Raw genomic sequence first — 23,726 nt, 5'->3', positions numbered from 1 at the left:
CGATTTCTGTTGTACTCACAAACTTGAGAGCCCATGGGACATATCGTTTCACACTATCCGATTCCTTTCTCCAGAGCAAAGCAATTCTACCGCATGCAGAAGCCATCCTTGGACAGCGGCCGTTTCCCGAAATCGATATGTGTCCCGCAGAATGGGAACTGAAATTCGACATTGCCAAAATTCATCTTCTTTCCGGATATCTCCGATCTTCAGAAACTATGTTCGCAGAATGTTATGAATATTACAAAGCTTCGGACCATTCATCAACAATGTGCATCAAATCAACGTATCCTCTTGATTGGGGGCGATACGGTGCAGAAAACCATCGCCCAATTGATTGGATACAAGCTGCGGTTACCGGGGCAGTCTTCAAAGTCTTCAGGCGTATCTACTGCGCCTGTAGCATTCTCATTTGGGTGGGTAGCATTTGGGTTTTCAATTCTCCTCTCCGCCGTCGGCGAGATGAAACTGATGCCGGACAATAACTCTCGAGTAATGGTCGTCAATTGTTCCAACGCATTCGCCAAACAAGTCAGCTCTTGGGCACTAGGCCGACTCTTCCGAGACTACCAGTCGAATCATGAGGTTGACCCCAGACCGAAGGAAGAGGGTGGCCGGGCTGAGTCTATCAGGATTGACATATTCAAGCTTGGTCCCGGCCCTGCGTCTCGTCCGACTTGTGACTTTGTATGGTGGCTTGGGTGGAGCGTTGTTCTCTTGCAACTGCTAATCTCTGTTGTACCTTGGGTTTTATACGGTGACTGGGGCGTCATGTTTGTTACTCTTGGTGGAAATCTGCTTGCTGCCATAACTTGCGCAATGCCGCAGTGGATCGAAGAAAAATGGGCCGCGAGACCGTTAGGTATGCACCACAGAGCACCATTCAATCTGTTTATAAGTGTGACGTTAACAAATTAACCAAGGACGTGACAAGGTCACATTTCTTACCAGTGGAAACGGCGGCCTTCACATCATGGTCTTCATTGGCGCGCAAGACTCCTGGGATCTGGAAGCTCTCGCAACCGGCACAGTCAACCCGCGTCGAGAAACTCGTTGGGTCACTTCCGCGCTTACGGCCCTATGGTGTTGTCTTCTTGTAACCGTTTCGGGTCTCCAAGAGCACTCGTGGTTCCTCGTGGGGATAGGGGCCATAGGGATGGTGCAAAACGCGTTTGCGGCTGGCACCCCTCGAAGCCCTGGCGCTTCGAACTTCCATTATACCAAGTTCGAGCGAGCCCCGACCATAATTGGAGTACGCGAATACTACAAGGATGACAGTGATGCTTCCGTGGACATGAAAGGGGACCTAGACGAGCTCGTCAACGTCATCTCATCATCATCCAAATCGGAAGAGGCCATGGCGGAAGGCTTCTTTAGACCAACGGCACCGAAATGGACAGATTCGATGTCCAAGGAAGACGGTGCCCCCGATTGGCTGGATGCGATACCAAAGAAGAATGGCATCATACACGCTGTTGGAGTGCATGGCGCGTTGATGGAGCTGGAGAAATGGGTTCCTACAGCGGGTCTTGCTATGGTTCAAATATTCTTTCCAATAGGACTCAGATATATGGATGAGAGCATACGAGACAACATCCATAAAAAGTTCTGGAAGCGAGCGTACCATACTCAGCTTGTGAGAAGGAAAGCTGAAGAGAAAAGAAGGGCAACAGAGACTAGAATGATGGCCCCGTCCCAGGGCCCTTAGATTGGTTTATTAGTGGTAATCTCATTTAACCCTGCTTGAAGAAATCGAAAGCCTTATCCATCTGGTCTCCCAGCAACGGTGCATGGCTCGGAGTCGGCATCTGGAGGTGATCCGCTTCAATGGACATACAGATGAGCTTTCCACCATCTACAAACTTGTCCCAACCGTTGGGGCCCAGATCGGCACTCGTCTTGTGCGGCAGCCCCCATGTCACGGCGCCCAGTTTGGGGTCTTCCATAAAGCCCGGGTACGCCGTAGTCGCAATGCCACGCTCCTTCAGCAGCTGATTGAAGCGTGCACTGTGAGTGCAACGGTCAATCATCCCCCTTTCCGCCCAGATGAGCGCCGTTCGCTTGGCGGGCGATTGCTCTTCCCTGTCCAGCGGCGGCGGGTTGTAGGCGGCGACGGAAGCGAATAGCGCCTGGAGGTGCAGGCGGGTATTCTCAGTGCCCTGCCAGACACCGCTGTCGTCTTGCCCAGAGATGGCTTCGAACATGGCCAGACCGACCTCATCGTCGTTGGGCACGTTGGAGAGACGCGGGGCACACATGTCGATGAGCAGGAGGCCGTCGATGATGTGACCAGCAAAAGACAGCTGGCGACAGACCTCATACGCCATCATGGCTCCGCCAGAGAACCCTCCAATCCAGAAAGGTACGCCCTCGGGCTGCTTCTTGACCAGCGCCTCGACGATGAGCTTAGCAGCGCCTGGAATGCCCACATCGGGAGTCAAACGGGTTGGGCAGTGCAGATAGGGCGAGTCAATGCCGTAGATGGCCACCTTGGTCTTGATAGACGCAGGCAGGTGAAGGTACGTAGCGATGGTGCCGGTGCCGTCGGCGATGATGTAGAAGGGTGGCGGAGGCTTCGACTTGGCGCCCTTTGAACGGCCTGCTCCCTGCAGCAGTGTGAGCCTCACGCTGGGCGCCGGAGATGAGTCGTCGACCTCAGGGCGTAGTTGGGCTTCGACAGGCGGCGGCGCTTCTTTCACAGGTGCCTCCTTGGCTTTGGCGGTTGCGGTGCCAATGAAGTCGTCCGATGGGCGTTCTACATCCACAAACTCCGACTCCTCGCGGAAGCTGAGAGATGTCTCGGGGATGCTGCCCCAACTGCTCTCCTCCAACGCGGCGTCCGACTCGGGGCTGGGCGACGAGGCCGGCGTCAAGGCGAATTCACGTTGCAGCTCACCGATGGTAGCATTCTCGATCAGGAACGACGGCGCTAGCTCGAGACCTGAGGCTTCAGAAACCTTGGAGGCGATCTCGATAGACATGATGGAGTCGATGCCAATGTCAGCCAAGGCGGTGTCGTTGGTCAGCTCCGCCAAATCGACACCCGTCTCGGCGACGATGGTCTGGAGGATGATATTGAACACCCCAGAAGAGGGAGTAGGAGTCTCACGGGGCTGGATCTTCTCCTGCGGCTTTGCGGCCTTCTTCAGAGCCGGTGTCGCCTCCTTCTCCGCGACCTTTGGTGGGCTCGCCTTGGCAATGCTCCGGCTCTGAGTGCCAGGCTTGGGAGCCTTTAACTTGCCGCCAAGAGCTTGCTGCAGCGTCGCATTGTTGATGATGTGAAAGTTGAGACCCGAGCACTGCGCAACCAGCTGATTGTTGGAGTTGAACACGAAGACGTCGCAGACTTTGTTCTCCTTGTCCTTCTCCGAGACACGGACGTACGTCAAGTAAGCCTTTCCGGCCTCGAAGGGGACCGTCTGCTCGAAGCTCTCGAAGCCGCTGTTGATGAAGCACGAACCGGCGGCTGTCTTGAAGTTCTCCGGGTTCGCATTGACTGCGAAGCCCGCCAGGTGGGTGACGCTCTCGCCCCAGTATGGTGACGCCACAAAGCGGGTGCTGGCAGGGTGATCCTTTAGCACAATCTCTGCCGCAGCCTCTGAGAAGTCGCTGGAGATGAATGCTTCTCTAAGGGACTTGAACTCGGAGTCATACTTGACGGTGGGCGCGAAGAGAGCGTAGAAGATGTCAGGCTGGAACCTGTGGCCCCGTCCCTCCTTCGCAGACCGAATGATGTCGTCCATCCGAGCCTTGATGAAATATGAGGTTCGGTCCCACGTAGCCTGCAGACCCTCGGTATCAGGGCAGACGATCAACGAGCAACTTCCAAGATCGTACGTGGGACCTTTGGACGCCGACGATGCCTTCCACGATATCTGAATGTCGTTGCTAGTCTTCTCCATGGTCACCGTGGTGAATAGCTCGCCATCAGCACCGACGAGGTTCCTCGTCAAGGGGCGGTTCATTCGCGGGCTGCGTAGCGACAACTTGGCGACGTTGGCATCTGCCTTCCTGCCGTTGGCCTCGAGTACATACGCCGCAGCTGCATAGGCAGCCTCGCAAAACGCACTTCCGGGGCAGATGGGAAGATTTTCCATTCGGTGACCGTCGATGATGGCGCTCAGACCCGGCTCGGCGAGGGAAGCACGCAGCGTCACCGAAATCTTTCCAGCAGACGACGATTCTTGGACAAGGTACTGCGCAAGGGTTGAGATCATCTGCTGGCTAGTAGCCGTGCTGGCAGGCGCTGCTACAGCCGTTTGATCGCCGTCCCTGGCTTCGGAGAATGTGATCCAGTAGTCCTTCATGTCCCACGCGTATGCCGGCAGCTTTAGTATCTCCAGGTGTCTCTCGTACGGCCGGTGGAAGGCGAGCCAGTCGATGTGGACGCCCAGCAGGTATGCTGCTGCCATGCACTTGGAGATGGATGTCCAGGCGGTGGCACCACTGGAACCCTCCAGTGTCGACATGACCTTGTTCGTTGCAGGCGAGAGGGTAGTCTTGACAAAGGATGTGCAGACCCTGCTAGGTCCCAGCTCGATCCAGATGGGGTCGACGAGCTTCCCCTTGATAGCGTTCAGAGCTCCGACAAAGTCCACGGGTCGGCGCGTCTGCTGAGCAAGGTATTGGCCATTGAAAGTGCCCTGGGCGTCGACAATGGATCCAAGCAACGTCGATGCCACAGGGATCTTGGGCGACAAAAACGTGACACCCTCGGCGAGAGTTTTGTAGTCAGCCAGCACGGGGTCCACCTGGAAAGAATGGAAGCCATAGGGGACGGCGAGAGCCTTGGAGCGGGCAGTCAACTCGGACTGAAGCTTGTTGATCTCATCAGTGCTGCCGCTAATGACGGAAGCAGTCGTGCTGTTGATACAAGAGATGCTGCAGGATGAGTACTGCGGACGAGAGTCGAGGAAGTCTTTAGCCTCGGTAGCGGAGATGGTCACAGAGAGCATGGCAAACGTGTTTGCCTCGCATCGTTCAAGCAAAAGCGCAGCTCGTTGGCCAACTAGGTAGATGACGTCCGCCAGGGAGAGAACACCTGCAACATACAGAGCGGCATACTCGCCCAACGAATGCCCCATAACCATGACCGGCTGCACGCCAACCGACTTCCAGAAAGCAGCAAGGCCAATCTCCAGAGTCAGCACAGCCAGCTGGGTCTGGGCCGTGGTCTTGGACGCCATGTCGATCTCGCTATTGGTGATGAGATGGATGAACGGTGGGAAGCCGTGCTGCTCTCCGATTCGCACGCAGAGGTCGACGGACTCGCGAAACGCAGGACTTGTCCGGTACAACTCGCTGCCCATCCCGGCGTAGTGAGAGCCCTGTCCCGTGAAGACAAAGACAATAGGCGCGACATGTGATGGGGGAGTGGCCGACAGAGAATCTTGGCCGGCGATGTCGTTCTCCAGCTTGTTGATGAGGACGCTGGTGGTTGGAGCCGTACAGGCAAATCGGTTGGGATGGTGCATCCTCCTAGCGGTGGTGGTGTACGCGATGTCCTCAATTTTGGCGTTTGAGTTGGCACGCAAATAAGCGAGAAGTTGACGCTTGTTTTCCAGGTGAGCCGCAGGAGTTCGAGCAGAGAGGGCAACGACATGGCTGGATCGTGGATCCGCCGTGGTTTCGGCCTCAACCGCACCACTCTTACCCATGTACTCCTCGAGCAGCATACAGGCATTGCCTCCAGCGGCATCAAAGTTATTCAGCAGAATACGTCTGGGCGCGTTGCCCTTGCGCTTGAACTCCTTGGGCTCCGAGGGGATCTCGACGTTCAAGTCGGCGAGCGGAGGGAACTTGGGGTTGAGGGCGTGCGGCATGCCTGCCTGGGGAGGAATCACGTTCGTCTCGAACATCTTGATACACTTCATCAGCGAGGCCATGCCAGCAGCAGCTTCTCCATGGCCGAAGTTGGCTTTGACACCACCCACGGGGATCGGTCCGTCAGCTCGCCGTGTGTGTTTGAGGAGGTTGCCCACGGCGCCCATCTCGGCCGGGTCGCCAACCTGGGTGCCTGTTCCATGCATCTCCACGTACGAGATCTCATCGGCAGAGACGTGGGCGTTGCGCATGACCTTGCGGAACAGGCGTTCCTGAGCGCCCGCATCTGACGTGGTGATGGATGGCGAGTTACCGGAGTGGTTTCGTCCGGATCCTGCAATCACGGCGAGGATCTTATCGTTGTCGGCTTCAGCATCCTCCAGGCGCTTCAGCACCACTGATCCAACAAAGTCAGCGCGGCAATACCCGTCGGCATCGTCGCGGTATGTCTTGCAGTTACCTGTGTCCGACAGCACGCCGGATTTGCTGAGACAAGCGAACGAGTGCGGGTAGTTGAGAATGTTGCTGGCGCCGGCGACAGCCATGTCAATATCTCGAGTCTGGAGACTCATACAGGCGAGGTGGATAGAGGAGGTCGCAGAGGCGCAGGCAGAATCGAGCGAGTACGTCGGGCCCTCCCAGTTGAACTGCCAAGCGACGCGGCCTGGACCAAACGCTCGCTGTACACCAGGCAATGTGTAGGCATCACAGCCGAGAGTCGGATGTGACTGGTCGTGCCAGTCGTCAGTGACTTGGCCGTAGAACGTGGCGATCCGGTTGGGGTCTGTCGACTTGGTTTTGCCATCTGAATAGCCGGCCATTTCGAGCGCCTCATAGGTGCTCATCAAGAAGTGCCGGTGGCATGGATCCATGAGCATAGCTTCCCGAGGGGATATGTGGAAGAACCGGGAGTCGAAATGGCCGGGATTATCCATGAAGCAGCCGTACTTGGTGGTCATGGTGCACTTCCCTCCACGAGCGTGCTCTGTGCAGTAGAACTCGTCGATGTCGAAGCGGTCCTTGGGCACTTGGGTGCAGGTGTCTGTCTTGTTCATCACCACATTCCAGAACTCGTCAATGTTGTCACACATCGGACCACGTCCCGACACGCCCACAATGGCGATCCGGCCGGCGGGAGCGGCTGGTGGCTGTCCATCCTGTGCCTGAAGCAGAGTCTTTCCATCCTGGAGCGACACCACTTTTACTGTCTTCTCCAGAGTACCAACTAGGTACGAGGTGTGGCTGGTAGCTCCCATCTCAATGACCCTGACCGACTCGACGCCACCAAGGGTAGCGTTCATCTTGCCAATGGCCTTGGTAATGTCGAGACCACGGGACAAGACCTGCGAGCAAATGGCCCCGAGCATGTCTCCCCAATTAGCATACGTAGCATCGGGCTCATCCATGCCCCACAGGTTACGACCTGTGGCGCAGATCGGTCTGTCCAGGAGCTGTCTGTTGTTGCCGACAATGAAGTCGATGTCTGCTTGGGCGAGGTCGATGGTGTGTTGGAGAGCATGAATCTTGAGCGGGTTGCTTGCGACCCGCTTCATGGCGGGACATTGCTTAACAAACTGCTCCAGAACCGAGGGCGGCCCAATGATGGTGCTCCAGCCGGCTCCGGTGACACCAGGCTTTGCTCTCTTCAAGGGTGGGATACCGACGCTTTGCTGGAATTGCTCCAATGTCTTGCTGAGGTCCTCTAGCGAAACACCAACGACAGCCCAGCCCCAGATACCAGGACGGTCCTCTACCGACCTGGACTTGACAGAAGTGAACTTGCACAGCCGCACCAAGAGCCGGGCTATCTCGAGCAGGGCGGCGCGGAGGTTGTCGAAATCTGCAGAGATGGCCCATGCAGACATACTTATTAGGCCACCTGAAATGCCGAGCCATTCCGTTTGTCCACTATTCACGAGAATGCTCGCGTCTCGTGTCACCCACTGCAAGAGATTACTGGCTCGGACCGTGTGCAGGAGCAGGCAATGTGCCATGCCCAGCTCGTCTGTCGTGTGCCGATACCGTTCACCAAGCTCGTATAGGCTCGAGAAAGTACCAAGGCTCTCTTGCAACACGGGATCAAGCCTTACTGCTCTTGTCTCCTCGTTCACTACCCTGGTCAACTCGTCCAGGAATAACTGCAGCCATGGCATTGAGCCGGCCTGCTTGTAGACTTGGTCAAGACCCTCGCCCCATGAGTCTGTCTGGTCCCCAAAGAGGAGGACCGATTTCGTTTGTTGCGCTGCTCTCGACATTTTCGTTGAAGGCGTCCTCAAACACGATATATCATATGAATGTGAAATGGAATGTTGATTTTGGGTTTCTGTCTCGCAGGGGATGGAAAAAAATGAATGCAAGCAAGGACCGGGCAGAAAAGCCAGAGTCGACTAGTAACCAGCACTGGGTCTTTACTGCTAGAATGGAATTCGGATGGGCAATCTTCTCTCACCACGAAACCATCTCGTCGAGGCGCAGGGACGGTTGAACTGAGATGTCTAGAGATGGCGGTAGTTTAGAGACTGACGAAAACAGGAATAGTTACAAATCCCCTCAGCAGTAGGCGCTTCACATTCAGAGCATGTTCTCTTAATAGGAATCACGCTCCAGATCGAGCCAGTTGGCCAACCTTCTCCCCAGAGACCGCTAATAGGAACGATGACCCTCAAACCACGGGATCACAACCCATGGCGATTTCATCCATCCAGCACCCCTGTCGCGTGTTGGGCTGACAATCGCAACCGTAATGCCACCGGGCGAAAAGCCGCGTAAGCAATGCTGGGATCGTCGATGGCTAGTTGACGTTCCAGGTCTGTCGATCAACCGTTCGAATGCATAGGCGTATAGCCGTAATCTGTAAGCATTTTGAGTTGCTGACGGCCGTGGAGATGTAATGTCAGCATCGAGACGCGTTCGCAACTCGCATACGCAGTCAGCTTACTTGGCCCGGGGCGTGGCCGGGAATTTCTCAATCCCACCCCAATGCCGAACTTCCCCACCTCCACGATTCGATAATCGCCGACTAGGTATAGGGAAGACTACTCAGAGGGGAGGCAATGCGTTACTTCCAGAAATGCTGACTCGAGCGTAGGGCGCCGCTTACTGCGATAAGGCCATTCCTGCGGACTGTCGTTTGCAAGCAGTAGCCGAAACAGTCCGAGTAAATCCTAAAGTCGTTCCACCTCGTCGGGAGATCAAACCACTGAGCATACTCACGCAGATAGGCGTGTTTCTGCTCACTTGTTATATTGCACACTGCGTACTGTTCGTTGCTGATACCTATGAGCTGTCTAACTCTAGTTAAAGTCTCTATCGTACCAATCCCTTATCAGTTCCACCACAATGTCAGTCCCCGAATCTTGCACAGTCCTGGTTGCTGGAGGTGGCCCAGGTGGGTCGTATACCGCCGCAGCTCTGGCGAGGGATGGTGTTGATGTTGTTCTGCTCGAGGCGGATAAGCACCCTCGGTACATCCTCTCTCCCACTGAGATAAAACATCACATGGCTTGCATGCTTACAACAGTAGTTATCACATCGGCGAGAGTATGCTCCCGTCCATTAGGCCTTTGCTGCGTTTCATTGATCTTGATGACACCTTTGACAAGCATGGCTTCCAGAAGAAGGTAAGGATACCGGTCAAGACGCATGCAAAAGGAACTCAAAGTGCAGATTTTTGATCGTATCATTAGCTCGGAGCCGCGTTCAAGCTTACGGCCAAGCGTGAAGGATGTAAGCCATGAAGAATCGATTCCGTGAAACTGAGCCCTGTATGCTGACTTTAGCACAGACACCGACTTTGTCTCTGTGCACGGCCCGAAGGGCTATTCGTGGAATGTGATTCGATCCGAGGCGGACGAGCTCATGTTCAATCACGCAGGAGAGAGCGGTGCCAGGACATTCAACGGCATCAAGGTCAATTCGGTAAATTTCGAGGACTTTGAGGGTGAGTTTCCCGTGGGCGAAAAGGTCGCCAACCCCGGGCGTCCGGTTTCTGCCCAGTGGTCTGGCAAGGATGGTAGCTCTGGCACAATCAAGTTCAAGTATCTGGTGGACGCTACCGGCCGAGCCGGTATCACCTCCACCAAGTACCTCAAGAATCGCAAGTTCAACGCTGGCTTGAAGAACCTCGCCATCTGGGGCTACTACAAGGGCTGGACTCACTGGGCTGAGGGCACCAAGAGAGAGAACCAGCCCTACTTTGAGGGCATGCGAGGTGAGTCTCCCTTTCGTTAGGCCTGCTTCGAGGTTCCTGGGGAGGGTCTAACTTGCGCCGAACAGACGGTACCGGCTGGGTCTGGACGATTCCACTGCATAACGACACGGTTTCAGTGGGCGCTGTCCTGCGCAAGGATATATTTGAGGAGAGGAAGAAGAGCCTTGGTGAGGGCGCTACCAACTCACAGATGATGAATGAGTGCATCAAGCTCTGCCCCACGATCCAGTCACTACTTGAGCCTGCCGAGCTCGTTACCGACATCAAGCAAGCTACCGACTACTCGTACTCGGCTACTGCGTACGCTGGACCCAACTTTCGCATCGTAGGTGATGCTGGCTGCTTTATTGACCCGTTCTTCTCGTCCGGGGCACATTTGGCGCTGACTGGCGCACTTGCGGCCGCAGTGACCATCAAGGCATCCATCAACGGCGACTGCAGCGAGTATCAGGCTTCTAAGTTTCACGCCAAAAAGGTAGACGAGGGCTACAATCTGTTTTTGCTGGTTGTGTTGGCTGCTCTGAAGCAGATACGAATGCAGGAGAACCCCGTCTTGAGTGACATTGACGAAGCTGGGTTCGACCAGGCCTTCAACTTCCTCAAGCCAGGTACGTCCCCTCAAGGGGATTCTTTGTGCGCATAGCTAACCGTAATCTAGTCATCCAGGGCTCTGGCTCCTCCAATATCACCAAGCCCTTCTCGGCAGATGACATCTCCAAGACGATTGACTTTGCTGTCGAAGCGCTCAACTCATTCCCTACTACGGATGATAATGATACCGCCCAGTCCAACGGTGATGGCAAGCTCCAGCCAGAGATGACCATGCCTGACGAGGGTGTCCTGACCGGCTTCAAAATCCTTGAACAAGCGGCGCCCAGCGCTGACACGACCAAGTTTGAGGGTACGGTCATTGATGGTCTGGTGCCTCGCCTGGAGCGCGGCAATCTGGGCCTTAACAGGGTTTAAATCATGGATATTGCGAACGACCAGGTAGTCGCAGGTATTGTTGTGTTTAAAAGCTTGAGACAACCACAATAGACAGACACAACCCCGGCTCTTGAAGTCATTTTCTCTTTCCCCACCTACCATAAACGAATGTCAATTTTATTGAGTGGGCAAACAATCAACTCTATCCTGTAAAATCCAGTTCTTGCCAACCCTTCATAGGCAACGATAGCAGCCAGTGCGGTGCTGTTGGCGCTCTCGAGCCTTGACATCCCGGCCCGAGCCAGCGACACACGGTCTCTCGTAGGGCGTAAAATTGGTTCCCTACTCATGGGCGCCTACGGGTACCCAGAAGCGCTAATTTTTCCCCAGCGGTACCCGTGGGTAGCTAAAAATAGAATATTGTGAAGGACAGGGTCCACTTTGGCCTGTGGCACAGTGCTGTCATCCCACACACTGTGGGATTACACTGTGACCACAAGGGTCCTCGAAGGCAGCCTTTAGGGCTTTCCTTCCTAACCTCACTTATTTCAGTCAATTCAACTAAGTCAAGCTATTCCTTTCGTATCCTGACGGTGATGACCTCTTTTAGCCCCTTTGGGTAACCTATTTCCACTAATATACTATAGGGTAGGTGGGATTTTATAAAAATTGAAAATTATATTTCAAATTATATAAAATAAAACAAAATTTCGGAATGAATGTCTCGTAAGATATCTAGAAAATATCGGCTGAAATGTTATTTTATTTTCATTCTATGTATTTTATTCTTTATCTGCTCGGTTGTGATAGGCTTTAATCACTAGAACTTGCACGGGTAACCCGCCCGTGGGTACCCATTGGTATTTACAGCCGTGGCCGTGACGCAATGCCCAGTACACTTGGGAGGGCAGTGCAAGCAAAATCTGAAGGACTAAATGAAACAGACTGAAGAATTGAAGATAATAACCTTCATGATACCGGATTAGGATATGAGAATTAAGTCTACGCTCAGGTAGTAGCCTACCTCAGCATGCCCTGTGCTCCCTCATGAGACCTAAGTGGCCTTGCGGCTACGTGACGGAAAACACACACACAGACACATACATACGTGGGCGAACAATGGCGGCAAGTTAATCACGAGATGTAGCGCTAACGAGAGCTTCAATAATTGCATGTTGATACTAAATACGGTGAATTCGCAACAGTCTGGGAACACGTTGCGTCACATGGGAATTCATCGTTCACATTATCTTCGGCCTGGCCTGGATTAGTCGAGGGCCAAAGTGCGCATAATCTCGACATTGAATACTATGTCCGCACGTTCATATCGCCCAGTCGCTATTGGCGCATCAAGAATTGCCTCCACGCCCTCCCCGGCCGATTCCAGACGCAGCTGCAGACATCACACATGAGAACTCCGCAAGATCGCAAGGATGGATTGTTACAGCAACACCTGTTCTGGCAAATCACGCCAAGATGATTACGAGGGATGGGAATCGCTCTAAGAGCGGCCCGGCCCGTCTGCAGTCAGCTTACTGCAGATCCTTACATTAAGGGAGCAATTTCCACAGTGCTAACTTAGTCGGCAAATTGGCAAATTTCGAAGTGGGTGCATGGTAGGGATGCGTTGTTAACACCACACCACGCTTATCGCGAAGGTGTGATTCCTGCAGACGGCTCACACGGGCCGGAGCCGATCAGCTTGCGGTAACATCAGGCGAGCACGCCACAGATTGTCTCAGAGACTTGACTCGGCAGGAATTCTGTCAGGCGTTTATTGCGGCCGACACACCTCACACCTTGCTGAGTCAAATCACAGGATGCCAACTGACATGTGGAAGATGCTTACGGATCAAGTCTTACGGATCAGGTCTCAGCTGCAGGCTTAGTCAACCAGCCTGGTACGCCAAGTGTTCAAGCAACAACGATTGCCATCGACCAGTGAGAGCTTTCCTCCGTTACGCGTCTTGCAACAGGGGAGAAGTTGGTCAAAGATGGCAACAACGCAAGAATCGCAGAGCCCCGACCCAAGATCGCGGAAATCCGACACCTACGAGCTTGAGGAACACCAACACCATGGACAGGAGAACGATCAAGCGCACCTGGAAAGCGACCCAGGAGCCCCAAAAGGCATCAACAACCGACGTCCTTTGGCATCAGATCACCACGAGGACACAGGTAGTACCGGCAAAGTCACCCCTGCTCCTCTAGCCAATGGCGTTCAGACCGCGGATGAGCCCGACGCGAACATCGTCGACTGGGACGGGCCTGACGACCCAGCCAATCCTCAGAATTGGTATGTATTAAAGAGATGAGGATCTGGGAGCACATTGTTGACATCTTTTTCGCCAGGTCGCCGTTGAAAAAATGGGGAAATATCGTCGTCCTCGCCATCATCACATTCAACGTCCCGCTCGCTTCCACCATGTTTGCGCCTGGCGTGCCCCAACTCCTCGAGGACTTCAACACACATAGCGAGTCCCTGGCTACTTTTGTGGTGTCTGTGTACATCCTTGGTTTGGCCGTGTACGTTACAAGTTCATGGGGAATATGGCAATGTTTGCTAACTGTCGCTCCTAATGCACCAGAGGACCCCTTGCGTTAGCACCGATGAGCGAGCTTTACGGAAGAGTGATGATCTACCACGTCGGAAACGTTCTCTTTATCATATTCACGGTCGGATGTGCTCTCTCAACTAGCTTGGACATGCTTATTGCCTTTCGCTTCCTCGCAGGACTGGTTGGCGCTGGTCCCATCACAATTGGCGGTGGCAGTATTGTCGATCTCACGACCATCCAACAGCGTGGAACGGCCATGTCCATTTGGAGCCTGGGACCACTTATGGGCCCTTCGATCGGTCCAATTGCTGGAGGCTTCCTTGCCCAAGCTGAAGGCTGGCGTTGGATCTTTTGGGTCCTCACGATAACTGCCGGTGTAATAACAATCATGGGCTTCGCCGTTCTCCGTGAAACACACCCGCCGACGCTTTTGAAGAGGAAGACGAGACGCCTCCAGAAGGAGACCGGCAACACGCAGCTGCGCTCCAAGCTCGACTCGAACATCGCTCCGAGGCAGCTATTCCTCCGGTCTATTTTGCGTCCTTCAAAGCTCTTGATCTTCTCTCCAGTCTGCCTCCTGCTTAGCGTATATGCCGCCTTCATCTACGCTATGATTTACTTCATGTTCAGCACCTTCAGTTTCGTCTTCCAGGATCACTATGGCTTCGGCCAGGGCACTACTGGCTTGGTATACATCGCTCTCGGCATCGGCATGATGCTTGGCCTCGTGGTCCAGCAGGCGACGGGAGACAGAATTCTGAGGAATCTGGCCGAGAAACACAACAACGGTAAACCGAAGCCTGAATATCGGCTCCCTATAATGATGCTGGGTGGCATTCTGATTCCCTCTGGACTCTTTATATACGGATGGACAGCGCAAAAGCATATCCAGTGGGCCGTGCCTCTCCTGGGGACGCTCGTTGTCGGTGCAGGTGTATGCATTATCAACATCAACGTCAACCTGTACCTTGTGGATGCATATACCATCTACGCAGCTTCGGCTCTTGGCGCATCGACCGTCTTGCGCTCTGTTTTTGGTGCTACGTTCCCATTGTTTGCCCTGCAGCTTTTTAATAGCCTCGGTCTCGGCTGGGGTAATAGTCTGCTCGGCTTCGTTGCGCTAGGCATGTGGCCGATTCCACCACTCTTCATCAAGTACGGCGAGTACTTGCGAACGAGTCCCAAATTTCAAGTCAAACTGTGAGGCACACATAATATGCGGGAACCAGGGATGGAACTAAGCGTGTAGACGCGGAAACGAGCGTATGGGGTCAGGAGAATCGTGATGGGGACATCAACGTCCATGGTAACACAAAAGGGAACTCGTTATAACACAGCTAGTCATGCATCATTCATTATAAAGCCCAAGCAACGATTTCAAATACAGGGTACGCAGTCGCTAGTTCTATTTGACAATATTGATCTAGATAGAAGGAATGATCTGCGTGCTTGCTCACTTGTCAGACTATTGGCAATACTAGCCTTGATCCAAGACATTTGTACCAATCAGTTCGTCAAGACAGGCGCGAAGTACAGGCACTTGAATAGTTCATGCGAACACTCGATTGTCAAAGTTAATAAGTGAACTCGCCAGACAGTTAGGAGTATGTGAATTCGGGTTATTAACATTCAAGTTACAATAGAGCACCAAGCAAAGCACCTAAATAACCGTTCGAGTAAAAGCAGCTGGAAGCCATTGAAAAGATGTGGAAAAAAAAGCATCCATTCCGATGTCCAATTTGTGTCCCATGACATTGACCTAAAATTCCATGCCCTCGAGAAGTTTGCTCTTCTTGGCAATCTGCACCGCAAATGCCTCCATCGGCGTAGCTGCCAGGATTTCCAGGAGCGGCATGTTTGCTTTCATCTCCTTGGAGATCCAGTTTCGCACCTCGAGAGCTACAAGCGAGTCCACGCCGTAGCGATACATGGGTCGCGAGGCATCGACCTCGGAAGGCGGGATGCGGAGAATCTCGGCAACCTTCTTGACCAGGGCGTCCTTGACGATGCCTGAAGCCCCGGCCGAGTCATTCTGAACACTGGCTGCCGACAGCTTGGACGACAGTGAGACGGACGAGCCGTCACCGGCGCCTCCCGCTGCGTTTGACGAGGTGCTAGTGACAGCCAGAGGCCCGAAGCGTGGGTCGTCAAAATACGCAGGCTTCTTGAGACCATTGCTAGCAAGGATGTCACCCGTGCCGAGACCAACGGCAACCTGGGCTGGGCAGGAATCTGAACGAGCGTCCTCTCGCTGGCCATTGATGAGGCTCTTCATGAGGGCATGGAAGGCAGGCTCCCGGATACCAAGGACCTCCTCCCAGGCCGCCATGAAGTTGGAAGTTCCCTCGGCGATGACGCCGACGTCGCGCATAATACCTAGATTGACCGAGACAGCCTTGAGACCTTGGTGGCGGCGCCAGTTGGCAAGCGTGTCCTGGAAAGTATTGCCGGCAGCGTACTGGGCCTGACTGGGGTTACCGAAGACGCCAGCAATGGACGAGCAGAAGATCATAAAGTCGAGAGGGCGGTCACTGCTAAAGTAATTGTGCAGGTTCCATGTACCCTGGACCTTGGGGCGTAGACCAGTAGTCCACTCCTCGTACTTCATCTTCTCGAATACAACGTCACGGAGTACCATGGCCATCTGGATGACACCCTTCACAGGCGGCAGCTCCTCCGAGCACTGCTTCATGGCGGCAAGGAATGAGGCATCATCAGAGACATCGCCGCGGTACACCTTGACGTTGGCACCATGAGAGACAAGCTGATGGACGGTGGTTTTCGCCTCGGGCTTGGAGTCACCAGAGCGCGCCATGAAGGCAATGTTGCGGGCTCCAGAGGCAACGAACTCGGTCGCCAAACTGCGACCCAAGCCTCCGAGACCACCAATGATGAGGTATGTGGCAGCAGCATCGAGCTTGAGCGAATCCTTGGCTTTGCACAGAATGGGCGCTTTGCCACCATCCTGCGTGTAAGACAGAATCATCTTGCCCAGATGCTTACCTTGTTGCATGACGCGGAAAGCATCCTCAACCTCGCCGACAGGGTAGACGGTCACAGGGTATGCCGGCTTCAGGATACCCCGGGAGAGGAGGTCGAAAACCTCCTGCAGGATCTCTCCCATCGCATCCGGGTTCTCCTGGAGAAACGTGACCATATTGATGAAGCTGAAAGTCGTGCTCTTGCGGAAGGGACGCATGTCTAGGCGCATGTTGTCTGTGATGTCACGAAGTCCAATCTCGATGAAAGTACCAAATGTTGCCAAGCAGCCAAATGATTGTCTGAGGAGCTCACCAGACAAGGAGTTAAGGACGCAGTCAACACCGCGGCCGTTGGTAATGCGCTCAATGCCCTTGACGAAGCTGCTATCCCGAGAGTTGAAGATGTGCTCCTCTGGGATGCCATACTGCTTCATCAGCAGCTGATGCTTCTCGTCAGTGCCCACAGTGGCGTAGACGGTGAGGCCCAGGTGTTTGGCGAGCTGGACGGCAGCCTGTCCAGTTCCACCAACAGCGGCGTGGATGAGGACAGACTGGCCACGCTGAAGCTTGGCGAGCTTGACGAGGGCGTAGTAGGCCGTGCAGTGAACGACGGGGATACCGGCGGCCTCGTCGAAAGAGAGGTTGTCGGGGATCTTCTGCGCAACGCGGTAGTGACATCGGATCTTAGTGGCATGAGTACCACCGACTGTCAGGGTGCTCACGCGGTCACCGGGCCTGAGATTCGCTGCGCCTAACCTGCCTGTGCGAATGACAATACCACTAGCCTCCTGACCAAGGCCAGACACTGGGAGAAGACCCATAGAGCCCATGATGTCTCGGAAGTTGATGCCCGAGGCCATCACCTGCAGCTCAACTTCGTCATCGCCAAGAGGCGTCGATTCCATAGCCTCATCAGGTACAAACTGTAGGGTGTTGAGCAGACCGGGTTTGCCGACGGCCAGCTTCAGAGCAGGGGCGTCCTGATCTGTAGGCAGGCTCATCACACGAGTCGAGTCGAGCAGGTGATGACGAATGTGATCATCCTCGTTGAGGTTCCTGTGGATGCGAGAAACCTTTAGAAGGCCACCAATCTCCATGAACTCGCTGTCCTCGGTAGGTGAGAGGAGAATACGCGAGGCCAGAGCGGGACCATGCTCGGTTCCCGGGCTCATGAGATGCAGGACCTGGATTTTTGCGCTGGCATATTCGCTGCGGATGACTCGAGCGAAGCCATCAATCAGCCCAAAGGATGGATTCGCTCCCTGGGTGACCCAGAGGAGGCGCTCTGAATTAAGCATCAAGGTGCGGACACCGTCAAACTCGGCCTCAGACAGGTCCTCCAGCAGTGGCTTCTCAAGCTCCAGCAGAGACACATACGTGGTGGAGGCGTCGATGCCGGCACCAACACCGACCTCTGTTGAAGTGGAGAAGCCAAGGTCGTTGAGGAGATCCTCGATCTCGTGAGCAAAATTCTGTGCCGCAGAGGACGACTTGGCCGGGGCCAGGATAACGGCCTTCTTGCCGGTGGAGCCGTTGTTCAGCCTCTCGGTCTGGGTACTCTTATTATTACTGAATTGTCGAAGAGTGAGCGAACCAACCCCAGCGGGGGTCGAGATGGAGAGTTCGAAGCCCTCGGCTGCCAGCACAGAGGTGAACTTGTTTCCGCCAACGCTTGAGGCATCTGAGTCGACAAGAAGGACGGTCGAGTCAGGTTTGGCAAGGCTAATAAGACGCTCCATGATGCTGTCAGTGTCTGCCTTGAGATCCTCGATGGTGTGGTACGGAATGACAATCAGGTCCGCATGCGCAATGTCAGCAGCCAGAGGGGCGTCCAGAGGTCCCAGAGGGAACGACTGTGCCAGCATGTCCTCGTCAATGCCCTTGGGGCCCTCATCATCAGCGGTGTTGGCTAGGGCGTATCGGATCTGGGTCTGGTTAATGACGCCCTTGGGCAGTTTCGACATGACTGCGTTGGGAAGCTTCGTGGAAGCGGCAACAAGCTCAATAACATCAGCTGCGGGGCGGTTGTGGATGTTCATACGGACGAGCTATGATGGACGTTAACAGACTGCGTACATTTAGAGCCCCGAGGACAACATCAGACACGGCTTACCTCAACGAGTCTATCGTAAGGGGTAGAGGCAGAAGCCTTGGAGATCACCTCACCGACCTCGCTCGGCTTCATCAGGTCGAGGGCGTAGTTCCACTGAACGTCGGAGGCGATCTCCGCTGGGTCGACGTCGACAGCCTCTCCCTCGCGCGTTGGCTTGGCGGCATCGTCCACGTCAAGCTCCGCAAGGCGGAAGTCGGTGATGGACAGGAAGACGCGGGATAGTTCCGTGTCGAGCATGGTAATGTTGGCCGACCACTCGTTGAAGCCATACTTGCTGGAGCGGCTGTACCCTGGCATCATGTACCCAATATCGGCGGGAATGTCCACGGAAATCTCCAGCTCTCCGATGCTTTTGGGAAGCATGGGCATGTCAAAGCCGAAAGACCCGGGACCGTTGCTGCCGCTGGTGCTACCCAGCCAGGCTTGGAGAACGGCATCGAGGGCCGCACCGTGGATGAGGAAGGGCCGTGCTAGTCGACCCTTGGTGAAGGTCTCGCCAATGTCAGTCATCTGAATCTCGAAGGCCGTCTTGCCGTTGCTGGGGTGGCACGTCTCGACGCCACGGAAGACGTCTCCATACTGAAGAGCCGACTTGGCCATGGTGTCGTAGAACTTCTCCTTGGAGCATGTGTCGGGACACTCGCTGAGAATGCGGCGGTAGTCTTCCACGCGAGTCTTTTCGATGCTGGCGTCTTCCCGGATCATCTGAGGACTGCGAGAATCTTCGTAGTTGATGGACAGAAGACCACGAGCGTTGTTCCGGACGGTACCGGTCACACCAGTGGCCGAAGAGACGGTGAACTCGAACCAGGAGGCCCGAGTAGATCCTGTTGTGCCAACAAGGTGAGGCTGGATGTGAATGATGATTTCTGTCGCCACACCTTCAGTGAGGGCCATCATGGCAGTGAAGGAAATGTCACGCAGCATGAAGGAGCGAGGCTTCTTCCCATCCTCGACTATCTGCTGGGCAGCTTCGAGGACGACACTGATAACACCAGCACCTGGGAATAGAACCGTGGTTCCGACGGTGTGGTCACGCAGCCACGGTTCCTCCTCGAGACGGATGAAGCCTCGCCAGACGCGCTCTGTCTCGCTCATACTGGGCATCTCAGCGCCCAGGATGCTCTTGGCAGGCATCTTCTGAGAGACAATCTGACGCTGGAAACGGGAGTCGGCGCGGAACACCTCGGAGTGGTTCCACTGGTACGGTGGCAGATCGGTCAGTAGGTGGGTGTGGGAGTCGCCGTTGACCTTGGACACGTTTACGGACACGCCGCGGCGGAAGAGCTCGGCAGCAAGGTTCATGCTGGTATCGACGGCACTCTGTCCACGCGTGAGCATAGACGCGTAGGCGACATTCTTGATGCCATGGTGGGTGAGGATCTGCTCGACAGGGCCAGCCAGCGCACTATGGGGACCGATCTCAACAAGGATGTCCACAGCAGGGCCTGTTTCGCTTTCCTCGCCAGCGGGAGCGACAAGCTCCTTGAGAGCGTCGGAGAATTGCACCGGCGAGATCAGGTTGCGCACCCAGTAGAAGGGGCCGAGCATTTCGGGATCAACCTCGCTACCAGTGACACTGGATACCATGACGATGGGCTCCTCTGCCTCTTCCTCTGACATCTGGCCATCGAGCTCCTGAATGGATGTGCGGTACTCGTTGGAGCAGGCTTGCATGTGTGAGGAGTGATAGGCGACGTCAACCTTGAGGCGTCGGGCAAAGATGCCTCGTTGCTCGAGCAGAGCTCGCAGAGTCTCGAGGGCATCAACATCGCCAGAGAGGGTAATGCTCGAGGGAGAGTTGACACAGGCGACGGTGACGTTGGTTCCAGCATCCGCAATGTGCTTCTTTATCTCCTTGGGCGAGGAACCAACTGCCATCATGCCTCCCTTGCGGTCCTTGAGGCCAGCAGACGCCTTGCCACGGAAGTAGGCTGCCATGAGGGCATCGCGATGAGTGAGTGCGCCCATGCAGTAGGCAGCACCAATCTCGCCACTAGAGTGTCCCACCACCTTGGAGGGGGTGATGTCCCAGCTTCGGAGCAGGTCAACTAGAGCGATCTGCAGTACAGAGCAGATGGGCTGGCTGATCTCAGGAACACCGACGCGAGACTCCGACTGAACCTTGGACAGCTCCGTCAGGGGATCCCAATCCGCACCGAACTCGCGCAACAGCTCGGCTGACTTGGCCACCGAGTCTGCGAAGACCTTACGCTCCATCAGCTCCAGGCCCATACGAGCCCACTGGGCGCCCTGGCCAGTGAAGACGAAACCAATGCGCGGCTCCTGGCTGCTGGGGCTACGAGTGGCGTTCTCTCCCAATGTCGTGCTTAGCTGCTCCCGAAGCTCGGCCGCGCTGTCGGCGAAGCACGAGGCCTTCCATGATAGACCCGAGCGTCCAGCGGCGAGCGTGTGAGAGAGATTGGACAAGTACTCTGGCGTCGAGGCAGCCGGGCCGAGGCGGTCGATGTGTTCGATCAGCGCGCTTCCGATACGCTTGAAGCCAGCTTGGTCGTGGCTGCTGAAAGTGAAGAGCCTCGTGGCATGATTAGGAGTGGCGCCATTTGCAGCGTTGCCGTTCTCGAGCAGGTTGTTGGGCCGCTCAAGAACGATGTGAGCGTTGGTGCCTCCCATGCCAAAGGCACTGCTGGACATTCGTCGCGTTTGGCACGCAGGCCAGGGAGTGAGCTTCGTGGGCACAGCCAGGCCCCATTCATCCAGCTTAATGGCTGGATTCGGCTCGTCGAAATGGATGTTGGGTGGGATGAACCCGTGCTCCATAGCGAGGATGCCCTTGATTAGACTGGCAACACCAGCGGCCGACTCAAGATGGCCAATGTTCGGCTTCACGCTACCGATCCACAGTTTCTTGCGTGACGGGTTGGTCTTGAGTCCCTCCACTCCGATGGTGCGGTAGATGGCACCAGTTTCTGTAGGATCACCAGCCTGGGTGCCCGGACCGTGGGCTTCCACATACTGGGTAGCGCCATAGTCGAGCTTGTTAGACTCGTACACGTACTTGATCAAGGCGGCCTGAGCTGCCCCTGAAGGCATCGTGACACCCTGAGTCCAACCGTCTTGGTTGACACCAGAGCCGCGGATGACGGCGCGGATCGTGTCACCATCCGCAATGGCTTTGTCTAGCCGCTTCATGACAATCACTCCGCAGCCTTCGCCACGGGCATACCCGCCTGCTTTGGAAAGGCTCGGGACTGGCCCAGAGGGCTGAGGAAGCCCAGGTTGTTGAGCTGCATGGTACTTTCTGGGACCAGAGTCATGCCCACACCACCGGCAATAGCCATCTCTGACTCGCCAGACTGTAAGCTTTGACAAGCAAGATGAGTAGCCACATGGCTGGATGAGCAGGCGGTCTCAATAGTAGCGCTAGGGCCGTGGATATCGAGAAAATGGGAGATGCGATTTGAAATCATCTCGTCGCTGGTACCAAGGAGATGGTACTTGGGGTAGTTGCCGAAATCTCGGACAATGGAATCTCGATAATCACTCATCGAGGTGCCCATGTAGCAGGCAGTCTGCGTGCCGGCCACCTTGCGCAGGGGCATGCCGGCATTCTCGAGGGCCTCGTACGTGACCTCCATGGCGATACGCTGCTTGGGGTCGAAGGCGATGGCCTCGGCGGCTGTGATGTTGAAAAAGGCAGCATCCCATACATAGGGGTCCTGCTTGAGCATGTATCCACCCTTGACGGGCAGGACATTCTGGCGCTTGTTGTCGAATCCTGGGTGGTGGAAGGCATCTTCGTTGTATCGGTTTGTCTTTGGTGTGTAGCCATCTCGTCCGCTCTTGAGCATATCCCAGAACTTCAATGGGTCTGTAGCATCGCCGGGAAAGCGACATGCCAAGCCTACAATGGCAATGGGAGCCCTAGGCTCACTCGGCATGGTGGACGGCATTTCAGCGTGACTGTGAGAAATGGTAGAAAAAGGAGACAAGTCGCTTGAGGTTCGAGATCATGAGATGAATGAGACAATACTAAACTAAATGACTACTGTTTCTTCTTTCTCGATGCATTTTATCAGCCTCTCTTCAACCCTTATTGTCAACTAGACGTCGACAGACTAGTTCCTATCCGTAACGCCGTCTCGCGACATGGAACAGTCACGAGACACGATAAGAAATCAAAGTAAGCATCCTCAAAATGACCAATAGCCATAGAATTGTTACATTTCCTCATGCAATCATGTCAAAAGTCGTCAGCATGCCGATCTTGGAGGTTTCAATAGTAAGCCTTCACATTCCGTGAAGCCAAGCTTAGCTGAAGGTCTGCGAAGGTCAGCATTCTGTATCGCCAAAATCACGCAACTAGGTAAGCCTGTGCTCTGTCTTTCGCTCCTATCGTGGAAATGTAGGAATGCTCGTGCTGCGAGGCTATCATGGGCCCTGAAATCACTTGACCCTAGTGTTTCCTCGCTGTTGCAAAATTGTATTGTCAGCATCGCGCATGGCGCAGAAGCATTACGGTAAGCTGACTGCATATGGTCCACACTGTACAATACAATACAACCCCTGCATGTTCGTCCATTGCTGACTCAAACCCACATACAGGGGTCGGATTGTAATGATGTGCCGCCTAAAAGATGGTGGGTACGCGGTGGCCATTCACGTACGTGGAATTACCACGGTACAGTGTCTACGTAGTAGTTTACAGTGTATGGATTGCAGGGGCCCATTATCACAAGCTCCTTTGCGGAGTTTACTTCACAACGTACTATGTGGCACCGACACGAATCGGCTCCAGGGAGGGGAGAGGTTCTCACTCCCAATCCCCCCAAGTGAACACTCGGCACACAAACAACACGACAAAGTTGTGCTGCAGTTCATTAATCCGCTGACGGAGAAGGAACGGAGGATATCATCGTTAAATCGTACACTCGTGAGTATCGTTTAAAGATTTGTTACATCTACGTAGTAACTATGTAGCGCAACACCCCCGATATCCCCACAGGAATGGTCGCACCGCTTATCAGGACAACCCGAAGACACCAAAATACACACACACACACACACCCCACAACGTAGCTGTATAAACTCCGCAGGTTCCACCACTGCTATAGTGGTGGCGGAGAAGAAGCCATCTATAACTCCGCCAAAGT

At 54.7% G+C, this 23,726-nt stretch overlaps 5 protein-coding genes across 5 annotated transcripts; 3 read left to right on the top strand and 2 right to left on the bottom strand.

Annotated features, from left to right (window-relative positions):
* Positions 1–234: 234 nt before the first annotated feature.
* Positions 235–1,708, top strand: BGZ61DRAFT_347226 (uncharacterized protein; the record flags this gene model as incomplete). Its single annotated transcript, XM_046239951.1, has 2 exons — positions 235–898; positions 924–1,708. 2 exons carry the CDS (start codon positions 235–237, stop codon positions 1,706–1,708), a joined length of 1,449 nt encoding a protein of 482 aa, XP_046106473.1.
* Positions 1,709–1,733: 25 nt separating this feature from the next.
* BGZ61DRAFT_475589 (beta-ketoacyl synthase domain-containing protein) lies at positions 1,734–8,078 on the bottom strand (the record flags this gene model as incomplete). The annotated part of the gene is made up of 1 exon (XM_046248715.1): positions 1,734–8,078. One exon carries the CDS (start codon positions 8,076–8,078, stop codon positions 1,734–1,736), a length of 6,345 nt encoding a protein of 2,114 aa, XP_046106472.1.
* A 1,084-nt stretch (positions 8,079–9,162) lies between these two features.
* Positions 9,163–10,999, top strand: BGZ61DRAFT_347531 (RadH flavin-dependent halogenase; the record flags this gene model as incomplete). The annotated part of the gene is made up of 6 exons (XM_046239987.1): positions 9,163–9,287; positions 9,347–9,443; positions 9,510–9,549; positions 9,608–10,033; positions 10,099–10,641; positions 10,692–10,999. The coding sequence occupies 6 exons, from the start codon at positions 9,163–9,165 to the stop codon at positions 10,997–10,999; spliced, it is 1,539 nt and encodes a 512-aa protein (XP_046106471.1).
* A 1,955-nt stretch (positions 11,000–12,954) lies between these two features.
* Positions 12,955–14,722, top strand: BGZ61DRAFT_347620 (major facilitator superfamily transporter; the record flags this gene model as incomplete). The annotated part of the gene is made up of 3 exons (XM_046239993.1): positions 12,955–13,256; positions 13,313–13,486; positions 13,549–14,722. 3 exons carry the CDS (start codon positions 12,955–12,957, stop codon positions 14,720–14,722), a joined length of 1,650 nt encoding a protein of 549 aa, XP_046106470.1.
* A 387-nt stretch (positions 14,723–15,109) lies between these two features.
* On the bottom strand, positions 15,110–22,514 carry BGZ61DRAFT_515919 (KR domain-containing protein; the record flags this gene model as incomplete). The annotated part of the gene is made up of 3 exons (XM_046252271.1): positions 15,110–18,547; positions 18,613–21,752; positions 21,800–22,514. 3 exons carry the CDS (start codon positions 22,512–22,514, stop codon positions 15,278–15,280), a joined length of 7,125 nt encoding a protein of 2,374 aa, XP_046106469.1. The 3' UTR covers positions 15,110–15,277.
* Positions 22,515–23,726: the final 1,212 nt, after the last annotated feature.

Source organism: Ilyonectria robusta (genome assembly GCF_021365365.1).
Source record: "Ilyonectria robusta strain PMI_751 chromosome Unknown BGZ61scaffold_6, whole genome shotgun sequence".
Taxonomy (NCBI): Eukaryota; Fungi; Ascomycota; class Sordariomycetes; order Hypocreales; family Nectriaceae; genus Ilyonectria; species Ilyonectria robusta.
Note: the sequence above shows the minus strand (reverse complement) of the source record. Positions and strands in the feature narration are given on the sequence as shown.